This window comes from Oncorhynchus nerka, linkage group LG1, assembly GCF_034236695.1.
Source record: "Oncorhynchus nerka isolate Pitt River linkage group LG1, Oner_Uvic_2.0, whole genome shotgun sequence".
Classification (NCBI taxonomy): Eukaryota; Metazoa; Chordata; class Actinopteri; order Salmoniformes; family Salmonidae; genus Oncorhynchus; species Oncorhynchus nerka.
In genome coordinates this window covers 19,157,964-19,170,461 of record NC_088396.1, presented here as the reverse complement: position 1 = coordinate 19,170,461, position 12,498 = coordinate 19,157,964, and the positions used below count along the sequence as shown (strand labels likewise).

The window sequence follows — 12,498 nt, the reverse complement described above, 5'->3', positions numbered from 1 at the left end:
ATTTTAAGAAATGTTGCTTAATTCATTTGATAAATATTATGGTGTATCGATTCCAAGAAATACAAAAAACCCTCTGGGTTTCCATTAGGATGGAATGGAAGATATAGCACTGTACAACTTGACTGTCGGGAGTAGACTGCAGTACTTGGCAATTTAACTAAATAATCCCTGTGTCATGAGGGAGACTGGGGTTCAATTCCCCAACGGGGAGGAAGGAGTAGGCTGCCCTTGTAAATAAGAATTTGCTCTTAAAACTGACTTGCCTTCCCAAATGGGGATTCAGTGAAAAAAACAATGATCATTGATTTATCAAGACCAGTCCCCATGCTTGTCTCAGAGCAGGGTGAAACTAAACTAGGTGTAGGGTATTGCTTCAATTTGCTTTTTAAATAAATAAGACCTACACCACTTTTAACAGCACATTACTCAACACTAGTGAGACTCATGTGCCGTGCCTCTCCTCCAATAATTACATGTAGAGGATTGGAGGATTGGAGGATATTTCTGTAATTCAGTGAACTTTAATCACATAGTAATTCGTTATGGATCCATAACCAAATAAACATCGGCATTTTGAAAGAGTATTTTTATCATTATTTTATTAACGAAAGCATAAAGATGCCATCATTAGTTACATTGTTTTAGTTTAAACATGCAGATTGGCAATAAGAACAGTTTCCCCAGTCAGGGCCATTCTTAGTGCAATGCCCCTTAAAGTGTTGCTCTGTGCTACGCAGTGTGGCAGGGTGGGTATCCACCCCCCCTCTCCCTTCCTCCTCCTCCCTTCTCCATGGGGTAGGTCAGTCTTCTGTGCACGGCTCTGCGGCCCATCCCGTGCCCCCTGCCCTCACGCCTTGAACCTTGCGCACTTTCAGTGGATACAGCTGGAGAACTGCAAGGCAATCCCATTGTGCGCCACTCGGGAGCCATGACCAATATGACCAATATATATTGTCCTGCTAATAATAGGGTTAATAATATACAGTGCCTTGCGAAAGTATCCGGCCCCCTTGAACTTTGCGACCTTTTGCCACATTTCAGGCTTCAAACATAAAGATATAAAACTGTATTTTTTTGTGAAGAATCAACAAGTGGGACACAATCATGAAGTGGAACGACATTTATTGGATATTTCAAACTTTTTTAACAAATCAAAAACTGAAAAATTGGGCGTGCAAAATTATTCAGCCCCTTTACTTTCAGTGCAGCAAACTCTCTCCAGAAGTTCAGTGAGGATCTCTGAATGATCCAATGTTGACCTAAATGACTAATGATGATAAATACAATCCACCTGTGTGTAATCAAGTCTCCGTATAAATGCACCTGCACTGTGATAGTCTCAGAGGTCCGTTAAACGCGCAGAGAGCATCATGAAAAACAAGGAACACACCAGGCAGGTCCGAGATACTGTTGTGAAGAAGTTTAAAGCCGGATTTGGATACAAAAAGATTTCCCAAGCTTTAAACATCCCAAGGAGCACTGTGCAAGCGATAATATTGAAATGGAAGGAGTATCAGACCACTGAAAATCTACCAAGACCTGGCCATCCCTCTAAACTTTCAGCTCATACAAGGAGAAGACTGATCAGAGATGCAGCCAAGGGGCCCATGATCACTCTGGATGAACTGCAGAGATCTACAGCTGAGGTGGGAGACTCTGTCCATAGGACAACAATCAGTCGTATATTGCACAAATCTGGCCTTTATGGAAGAGTGGCAAGAAGAAAGCCATTTCTTAAAGATATCCATAAAAAGTGTCGTTTAAAGTTTGCCACAAGCCACCTGGGAGACACACCAAACATGTGGAAGAAGGTGCTCTGTTCAGATGAAACCAAAATTGAACTTTTTGGCAACAATGCAAAACAATAAAGCAACACAGCTCATCACCCTGATCACACCATCCCCACTGTCAAACATGGTGGTGGCAGCATCATGGTTTAGGCCTGCTTTTCTTCAGCAGGGACAGGAAGATGGTTATAATTGATGGGAAGATGGATGGAGCCAAATACAGGACCATTCTGGAAGAAAACCTGATGGAGTCTGCAAAAGACCTGAGACTGGGACGGAGATTTGTCTTCCAACAAGACAATGATCCAAAACATAAAGCAAAATCTACAATGGAATGGTTCAAAAATAAACATATCCAGGTGCTAGAATGGCCAAGTCAAAGTCCAGACCTGAATCCAATCGAGAATCTGTGGAAAGAACTGAAAACTGCTGTTCACAAATGCTCTCCATCCAACCTCACTGAGCTCGAGCTGTTTTGCAAGGAGGAATGGGAAAACATTTCAGTCTCTCAATGTGCAAAACTGATAGAGACATACCCCAAGCGACTTACAGCTGTAATCGCAGCAAAAGGTGGCGCTACAAAGTATTAACTTAAGGGGGCTGAATAATTTTGCACGCCCAATTTTTCAGTTTTTGATTTGTTAAAAAAGTTTGAAATATACAATAAATGTCGTTCCACTTCATGATTGTGTCCCACTTGCTGTTGATTCTTCACAAAAAAATACAGTTTTATATCTTTATATTTGAAGCCTGAAATGTGGCAAAAGGTCGCAAAGTTCAAGGGGGCCGAATACTTTCGCAAGGCACTGTATCTGTCTGAATATCCAACGGGCTTTTATATAATTCTAAATTAATAATAATAATAATTGTTTGTTTAAAAATATATATATTTTGGAGGTGATTTTGTTTTCAAATAACGTAAAATGAGCGAGAAAAAGACCATTCTTGAATATGGGGTGAGACATTGTTACTAATTTGTAAATACATAAAGCCAGATTACTATTTAGAATGATTTATTTCTGTATTTAGAGGGAGGGAAACCAAAAACCTACAGTTATCTCATGGGTCTCCCAGTCGAGGAAAGCACAGGTATTGAACTAGCATCTGGAGCAACACAGCTTACACTGCTATGCAGTCTCTTAGACCATTGCAACACTCAGGCAGTGTACAACATGACTGGTCGGGTGTGAGCTACATAATACTGAAGTTGTGCACAATTATCAGTTTCTATTTAGGTTTACGTCACCATACATTGTCAGTTAGAGACACAGTAGGCCCCAAAAGCATAATCAGTGCTCTAACTCCCCCGTGCGCTATCTTGAAGTGGTGACGCAGGGTACCGTACTAAACCACAAATTACCTCTAAGTACTGCAGCATACTCGCAAAACTTTTAGTTGAGCAACCAATGTGGAGAGTTTTCATCTGTATTTTTCATAGCTGTGTACTTACCATCACAGACCGATGCTGGCACTAAGACCACACTCAATGTGCTATCTTCCGCCATAAGCATACAGGAAAATGCTCATCCAGAGGCAGCGCTCCTAGTGGCCGGGGACTTTAATGCAGGGAAAACTTAAATCTGTTTTACCAAATTTCTATCAGCATGTTAAATGTGCAACCAGAGAAAAAAAAACTCTACACCACTTTACTTCACACATAGAGATCTGTACAAAGCTCTGACCATAATTCTAACCTCCTGATTCCTCCTGACAAGCAAAAATTAAAGCAGGAAGCACCAGTGAGTTGGTCAATAAAAAAGTGGTCAGATGAAGCAGGTGCTAAGCTACAGGACTGTTTTGCAAGCACAGACTGTAATATTCTTCCCGAAGCAATGAGGAGCACACCACATCAGTCACTGGCTTCATCAATAAGTGCATCGATGATGTCGTCCCTACAGTGACCGTACGTACATACCCCAACCAGAAACCATATATTACAGGCATTCCCACTGAGCTAAAGGCTAGAGCTGCCGCTTTCAAGGACCGGACTCTAACCCAGAAGCTTATAAGAAATCCCGCAATGCCCTCCGACGACCATCAAACAGGCAAAGTGTCAATACAGGACTAATATCGAATTGTCAATAACCAGTGGTTTAAAGTACTTAAGTAAAAATACTTTAAAGTACTACTTAAGTCGTTTTCTTGTGTGGTATCTATACTTTACTTAACTTTTTATATTTTGTACAACTTTTACTTTTATTCCAGTACATTCCCAAAGAAAATGACGTACTTTCTACTCCATACATTTTCCCTGACACCCAACAGTACTCTTTACATTTTGAATGCTTAGTTAGGGCAGGAAACTGGTTAAATTCGCACATCGGATCACCCCTACTGCATCTGTTCTGGCGGACTCACTAACACAAATGCTTAACTTGTAAATTATGTCTGAGTGTTGGAGTGTGCCCCTGACTATCTGTCAATTTAAAAACAAGAAAATCGTGCTGCCTGGTTTGCTTAATATAAGGAATTTGAAATTATATATACTTTTACTTTTGATACTTAAGTATACTTTAGAAATTACATTTACATTTGATACTTAAGTATATTTAAAACCAACTACTTTTAGACTTTTACTCAAGTAGTATTTTACTGGGTGACTCACTTTTACTTGAGTCATTTTCTATTAAGGTATCTTTACTTTTGTTCAAGTATGAAAATGTGATACTTTTCCCACCACTGTCAACAACAAATATATAATTTTTAAGGCTGTTTGAAGTTGGTGGACGAAACTGAAAGTAAAATAATGTCCACCATGGTCCATGCTAGATGGAATTCTTGGGATGTCGGATAGCACAATACCTCCTCCGTATTGCTGGGAAATGGGATGGGGGGGACGGAGGAGAGTTGTTTATATTTAGCTTTAGTGTTGTTGCAATTCACCTAGCTTCCACATGGGTGAGACATTCTACATGTAGCGCCTTTAACACTCCTGGTGTTGAATCCTGTTTATTTCATTTAAATTGCTGTGTAGTTTTGCAGAATCTAAATTCCCTTATTATTGAGTCTTTAGAGAACTGATACACATGTATATCTGATACACCATCTCCCCAAAGAATGATCTCTCATGCCTTGTATGAGTATGTGTGTGTGTTTGTGCATGTGCATATGTGCATGCGTGCATCATTACAGATGTAGGATCTTAATTTGACCTATATCTCAGCAACAAGTGATCAAATTAAGATCGTACATTTGTACATTCATGATTATGTGTATGAAGTAGTGTCATTCAGTAACAGTTAATCAACTAACAGATCCATTGTATAGTGATGAGAGCCAGAAATGGATCTAAAATCCCATTGTTAACCACAGCTGATATAATCTACATGTCACAGCACTCAGTACTTATCTCTGTGCTGAGTCTAAAATGGATCTGCTTTTCCTACCATATGAGTGTAATTGTGAGGGACATTACAGAAACGGTCATACTTGGACCTGGAAGAGAAGTAAAGTATTCTGCACTTGCTGTTGGACCATTATGGCACCTAACAACAGACAGACAACCTACCAGAACCTTAGCAGTCAGAAGTAGTACAGTAGACACAGAACAGTTGGAATCCTTGGCTTGACTCAATGCCAAGAAATTATCTGAACATATGTGTTCCAAATCACCCGAAACATCCATTTGGCAAATCTGTTCTGGTATTTGACCAGGAACTCTAGAATCATGCAATCTGCATCGCAATATGTTTTGCCATGGCAAAAATGAAAACACGAAGCAGACCTTACTCTTTGGTCCTTTAAAAACCTGCTATATGTAAAATGGTGTGCACTATAGCTTGGGAAATAAATAAATGTGACCCTGGATGACAAAATAATGATGTTTGTTTCCAACATTAGGGCTGTTTTCCTGAATTTAGTTAAATCCTCTTCATGTTTTGCTTCCTTGCCACGAAATTGAATGCGATACTGGTATCGTCCCGACCCTAATTATGTTGTCTATACAGCTCTTTGGGTCTCAAAGTCATGCAAACAGAGTTTACATTTGATGTCCACATTAGCAAATTAGCCAACATAATAGTGCCTCAGTGAAAATCATTCAGGTAATTGAAGAATCTAAACTACTCATGGAAGGGTCATATATTTGCCATGCTAACTGACAACATTGGAACCCTTTTCACTTGAGCCAGTAAACTTTCACCTGTGAACTTTTACCTGTGAAAAAATTAGATCATGCCCTACATAGGCAAGAAAACAGACGAGCAACTGGCACCTGATTTAAATAGTTGAATGGAGTTGTTAAGGCCAATAAAATGAATACCCAAATATTGAGCAAACATGGGGGGGACAAGCTGAGTTGAAAGGGAGCTAACACATATCAGTCTGTCTGACTTCCATTCGACTTCCTTTCCTTTATTCATTAGTCATATACTGTGTCATGTACCTGACTGAGCCACTAGATGTTATTCTGGGTAAGTGCTCTGCAGGGGCTGGTGGGAGGAGCTATAGGAGGATGGGCTCATTGTAATGGCTGGAATGGAATTAATCGAATGGAGTCAAATGTGGTTTCCATATGTGTGATATGTTTAAAACAGAGGAGGTTGGTGGTAACTTAATTGGGGAAGACGGGCTCGTGGTAATGCCTGGAGTGGAATAAGTGGAATGGTAGCAAACATGTTTTCAATGTGTCTGATGCCATTCCATTCGCGCCGTTCAAGCCATTATTATGAGCCTTCCTCCCCTCAGCAGCCTCCACCGATTTAAAACTGTTCCATGTTGACACACGAGAGGAGGACCGTGCACATGGAAGGAACCTACCTCTAACCCCAGTCAGCTGTCAATTAAGTTTCCTACACAACAAGAGCATGGAACCTAAACATGACCACCATGACCATTGCCACCTACTAGTCTTTGCAGGCAGCAACCATAGACCTTAACCACAGAATCAAGCCTAGAATTTAGGTTTGTGCAGGCCACATGTACTCAAACATCGGGCAGCACGTGGCCCACAGAAGGCACAGTACAGACAAGAACCTATAGGAAACCACTTCTGACATCATACAATCAGTATCTAACGAGTATAATGTATAGTAACAAGGTTTAATAATTGCAATGATCAATTCAGGAAAGTATATGTTTAGTTGTGCTGCAGAACTGGGTTCAAATAGTGTCTAAAATATTTGACTTCTGCCTGAGTGCCAGATGGGCACTTTTGGGACTATTCTATTGGTTTCATTATGCCAGGCAAGCTCAACCAAGCACAGCTAAACAAATACTGTTTTAACCCAGGTATGTAGTGCTATCTCATTACCTGGGTCTCAAGCATTGAACCTGCATGGCAGACCCTCCCATAATGTGACATGACATATCATGAAATTGGACGATTTAAACCAATTACGCAGGCTTTGAAATGGTCACCAGGGGACAAATAGAGAACACGCTTAGTGGAAGAGAACAGTATATTTAAGACTGCCAACCTCCAGTGGATCAACTCCAGAGGGCAGACACCCCTCCTGATCTCCTCTGACAAAATACAACCAGCTGTATAAACATTCAAAACCTGCAAAGGCAACTCAAAACGACAGACGCACACCATTTGCCAGCCAGTTTGTGTTCTTGAACGAAGCAGGTGCTAACAGACCATCTTGTCTGGACAGGTTGTTGAATGGATCACAGAGACGATTGAGAACGAAGTGCCATTCAGAGCTGACGCAACATGTGCAAAATTGATGTTTTCTCACTTTAAAACAGTGGAGGCTTGGGAGCTGGAAAGAGGAGAGGGGGCTCCCGCCCTTAAGCAATGAACCTACATATCCACAATTTCCACATCACCTAGGCCCCAAGCCATAGCCTGACACACCACATCTTACATCAGCTCTATAACTTCCTCCCCAGCCTCCTTCCTTTCAGCCAATGCTTGTTTTAATACTTTCCAAATACTGCCAAAGCAACTATTTTAACATCTGGAAATCATCCCCCCTCCACTCCACCGTTTGCTGACTGCCATCATTTGGTTTATAAGTAGTGGCCTCATGGGCACGAGCTGCATTAAAAATCTATCTGCTCCGTCAGTCTGTGGTGCCGCTGAGTCATCCAGGTTCAATGCCATGGGCTATCATGCCAGGCAGTTGATAAAACAAGGATATCTGGCACTCTGGTTGAGATGTAACCCACAAAGTACAATCTGGATTTATTTTAGTCCAACACGGGGAATAAAAGATGCATGTAATCAAGTCATATGGCAAAAATGCAGCACATGGTTCTAATCAGTGTCGTGTCTGGTGGACCTGGTTGAATTCAAGTTTGGACATTTAGTGTTTGCTGAGAAAACCGTCCATTTGATGCATTGTAACTGATGTGGCAATAACACCTGGAACCGATTTGCGAGTCAAAGTTACCTCATACTGTATAGGTTTCTTGATTCAGAATACCAGCTTTGTTTGCCTGTTGCAAATTACCCGCAGAGAGAGAGAAAGTTATCAGCCTCTTTGGCATTTGTCCTAAATAAATACCAAAAGGTTCACGAAAAAGAACAAATCTAGTATAAAGACAGTTATAAGTAAATGAAAAGAAGGTTCCACAAGTGTTAAAATGGTTTCATGTGAAAAGTGAAGTCCCTTTGACGTACAGTGTTAAGTGGCCATCTTTGCAAATGTTTGCAGGCGTATCAGTCTCCACTTTGGGAGGGGGAGTGTTCACACACTAACATATTCTTGAATGGCTTCTCACAGCTCTACTGCTGGGCACGAACTGCTGCTTTTGGTTACTTGGGACAGTGATCCTTGCACAGTATATACTCAGAAAAAGACTTACAGGACATCTTGTATTGTGCCAGTAAAGATTTCTCCATATAAAATCTAAATTAAACCCAGTCACGCTGCATATTATAGATCATATATGCTTATATGCTTACTAAACTGAAAACAAATCTTGGAATATTATACAATACATTTACACTTTTGACAAAGAGCCTTTAAAATGTGCAAAAGAGCACAATGACTCATTGGGTGTGTCTAGAGTTTCCTCAGTAACACCTCAACATATTCAGCAGCTCATTGCTGTCACCACAGTAGAGACTTTATTTTTCATAAAATCTTTATATAATTGCAATGCACAGATCTCAATTTAAAGTCAGTTTCACACAGCAGGAAAATAATCCTGCAGAAACAGGAAATGTGAAGTGTTATGTGGATTATAATTACAGTGGCTTGCGAAAGTATTCATCCCCTTGGCCTGTTTCCTATTTTGTTGCCTTACAACCTGGAATTAAAATAGATTTTTGGGGGCATTTTGTATTATTTGATTTACACAACATGACTACCATTTTGAAGATGCTAAATATTTTTTATTGTGAAACAAACAAGAAATAAATAAAAAACTGACAACTTGAGCGTGAATAACTATTCACCACCCCAAAGTCAATACTTTATAGAGCCACCTTTTGCAGCAATTACAGCTGCAAGTCTCTTGGGGTAAGTCTCTATAAGACTGACACATCTAGCCACTGTGATTTTTGCCCATTCGTCAAGGCAAAACTGCTCCAGCTCCTTCAAGTTGGATGGGTTCCACTGGTGTACCGTAATCTTTAAGTCATACCACATATTCTCAGTTGGATTGAGGTCTAGGCTTTGACTAGGCCATTCCAAGACATTTAAAGGTTCCCCTTAAACCACTCAAGTGTTGCTTTAACAGTATGCTTAGGGGCATTGTCCTGCTGGAAGGTGAACCTCCATCCCAGTCTCAAATCTGTGGAAGACTGAAACAGGTTTCCCTCAAGAATTTCCCTGTATTTAGTGCCATCCATCCTTCCTTCAATTCTGACCAGTTTCCCAGTCCCTACCGATGAAAAACATCCCCACAGCATGATGCTGCCACCACCATGATTCAGGGATAGGGGATAGGGTGTTCTCGGGGTGATGAGAGGTGTTGTGTTTGCACCAGACATAGTGTTTTCCTTGATGGCCAAAAAGCTCAATTTTAGTCTCATCTGACCAGAGTACCTTCTTCCATATGTTTGGGGAGTCTTCCCCTACTTTTTTCTTTAAGCAACAGCTTTTTTCTGGCCACTCTGCTGTAAAGCCAAGCTCTGTGGAGTGTATGGCTTAAAGTGGTCCTATGGACAGATACTCCAATCTCCGCTGTGGAGCATTGTAGCTCATTCAGGGTTATCTTTGGTCTCTTTGTTGCCTCTCTGATTAATGCCCTCTTCGCCTGGTCTGTGAGTATGACCAAATTAAGATACTGCATCTGTAGTCTGGTTCTGATTCAAAGTGTCAAACAGAGTTTGATGGGTTCTTGAAATGACAAAGTTCTAAATACAGGGATTTGTTGCTGATGTTCTAAGGACTCATAAACACCTTGGAAAATTGGATGGCTATGCCTTCCTGCTCATAATGATGTAAAGTGGCTTAGATTGTAATCCATTCAACACTGACCAACTCTCTATACTTAACATAGTAATTTAATGAAGCCATATACTAAAACATCCCTCAAAAGCAGTTGACTCCTTTTTGACTTAGTTGCAAGAATTTGAGTCAACATTCTGCTGCTTTGACAGGAATACATTTTTGATGGTCTTCTCCCTGGGCTGACATAATTTGTCAATGTTCTGTGGGAACATGAATTCAGGTTCTCAGTGCCTTGTTTCATATGGACAAATATGGAAACTCTTGCATCCACCGAGAGCAGAGGGGAAAACTATAGACCCTCTGGGACTAGTGCTCTGAAATGGAATAAAATGTGAGGAAAATCATTTTCCTCTGAGGAGTCATCACCAGTCGTCCATTTTGAAGAGGCATTAGGTCAGGGGCCCTACTTAAATATGGCGTATTTCAAGAGTATTGGATTTATTTTCCCATCTTGTCAGGCTTCACAGTATGCCATATATTCCTATAATAGCTAAAGTAATACATACTATGGAAGAGATGGCTCTATAGCAACATCATTGTAATGACGATAATTAGCACAACACAAAATGTGCCGACATGTTGAACATCATTACACTTCATACATGCACAGACGTAAAACAGGAATTTTAAAGTTCCTGTTCATTCCACCACAAGAGGGCTCCCTATCTAGGTTACACTGATGTCATGTTTTGGGTGAAACACTTTTTAAAAATCTAACAAATACAGTATCTATGGGTACTTGGAAAACAAACTCTAATTGAGCTTAAGCTACAAATCAAACATATTGTTTTGACAGCTCACTGAGCTGAAAACAGGGGCCACTCAAGGGCCACAAAGATCCTTTTCAGTAGTCTGCTTTATGGTTTTCCCCTCATGACATCATACACTGAACAATATTCCATGACATCATGGCATTGAAAAAACATAAAGTGACTACAACAGTAACACTCAGCTCTGGGTTTTTAAGTGCTGGGTCGCTAGTCTGTAGGCTACCTATAGAGAGCTCCAATGACTGCATTAGAATGCAAGCTATGTTCCATCCGAGACACATGGTGTTGAAATAGTCTAGGCAGATGTAGAATGCAGAGAAAAAAAATCTGGTTGCTGGTAACACTTAATGAACAAAGAGATGAGGAATAAAGTTAGTCCTCTGGCACTTCTTTTCTCTCTCAGGGCTTTCTTCTGGCACCTTAGATTAACATGTAACATCACTGGCAATCACTGACATACTGTATGTCCATACAGGACAGTACAGTATATGATTGAGAGCTGATTTCCCGCTTTAAGATAATCCACACTATAGTTACTCTCATCCAAAACTGGAATTCATTTTTGAGGTCCTGCCAGCTAAGGTCTGTGCCAATCATCCTTTACAGACATGTATCTTACATGTTCCATACCTTCACTGTGTCTTCAGCTGCTATCCATGAGAACGTAAAAAAGACCCCCCCCCCCCAAAAAAAAAAGATAAAGGGGAACATTCTATTTGTCATGTGCTATCTACTTTGGCAAAAACAGATCCAATTCAAAAAACATTTTTTTCTTCTATTTGGTAACAACAACAAAAACACTGAATAATGAAAAGTGCATTACGAATGTAATACACTATTATTATTATTTATGCGTTATGTTTAATTGTTTAATTGTTATCTGTATTTAGCAGAACACACTCCAGAACTACCTTAACATCCAACAATTTGAACCAAATTAGGCTCTTCACAGATAAATGTTCAAATTCAACAACAGAAAAAAAAATCAAGTCCTAATCCAACAAGATCATGTTTAAAGTTCAACTCATCTTGGAACCAACAGCCACACTCTTAATGCTACACCAATCAGCAATTAATTGTTAAAATAAATTAGCAAGGATGTACTTACCACTGTTTCCATCCTGGCATTTCACAAACAAAACCTGAGCCACAGAGACAACCAGAAAAAGGCAAATCCTTGAATGCACAAAGCTCATCATGTCTACAACAAAGACATGAGCTCTACTTGTGCACAAAGCGGGAAAAAAGGGATGAGAAATGCCCAGGTTATCACTGTACCATGTAGCCAGAGAACACTTCCAATAAGCAGCGAGCAAGGCAGACCCAACCCAGACTGCACGAGTGCTTTTTTGGGTAGTTACAGCTTTAAGTGAGAAGAATGCTTGGCAACCCTAATTTTCCTCCCCCTTTTGTCAGTCCTCTCTCATAACCATCCAATCACAGGCATTTGTGGCTCTGAAAACTACACCCTTGTTCCCATCTTTTGAATGATGAATGATACGTTCTTGTTCCTCAAACAACAATATCAGAATTAAGAGCAAAGATGAGAAGAAACAGATAAGAAAAGCTTTGTTTGTTTAAAACTGTTTTGCT

At 40.3% G+C, this 12,498-nt stretch overlaps 1 protein-coding gene across 1 annotated transcript in view; it reads right to left on the bottom strand.

The window, feature by feature from the left end:
- col5a2a (collagen, type V, alpha 2a) overlaps nt 1–12,266 on the bottom strand; it is a 63,096-nt gene extending 50,830 nt beyond the window's left edge. Inside the window, exon 1 of the mRNA XM_029635861.2 lies at nt 12,014–12,266. Coding sequence (XP_029491721.1) covers nt 12,014–12,104 — 91 coding nt within the window. The 5' untranslated portion in view covers nt 12,105–12,266. The remainder of the gene's footprint in view (nt 1–12,013) is intronic.
- Between the last annotated feature and the right edge of the window lie 232 nt (nt 12,267–12,498).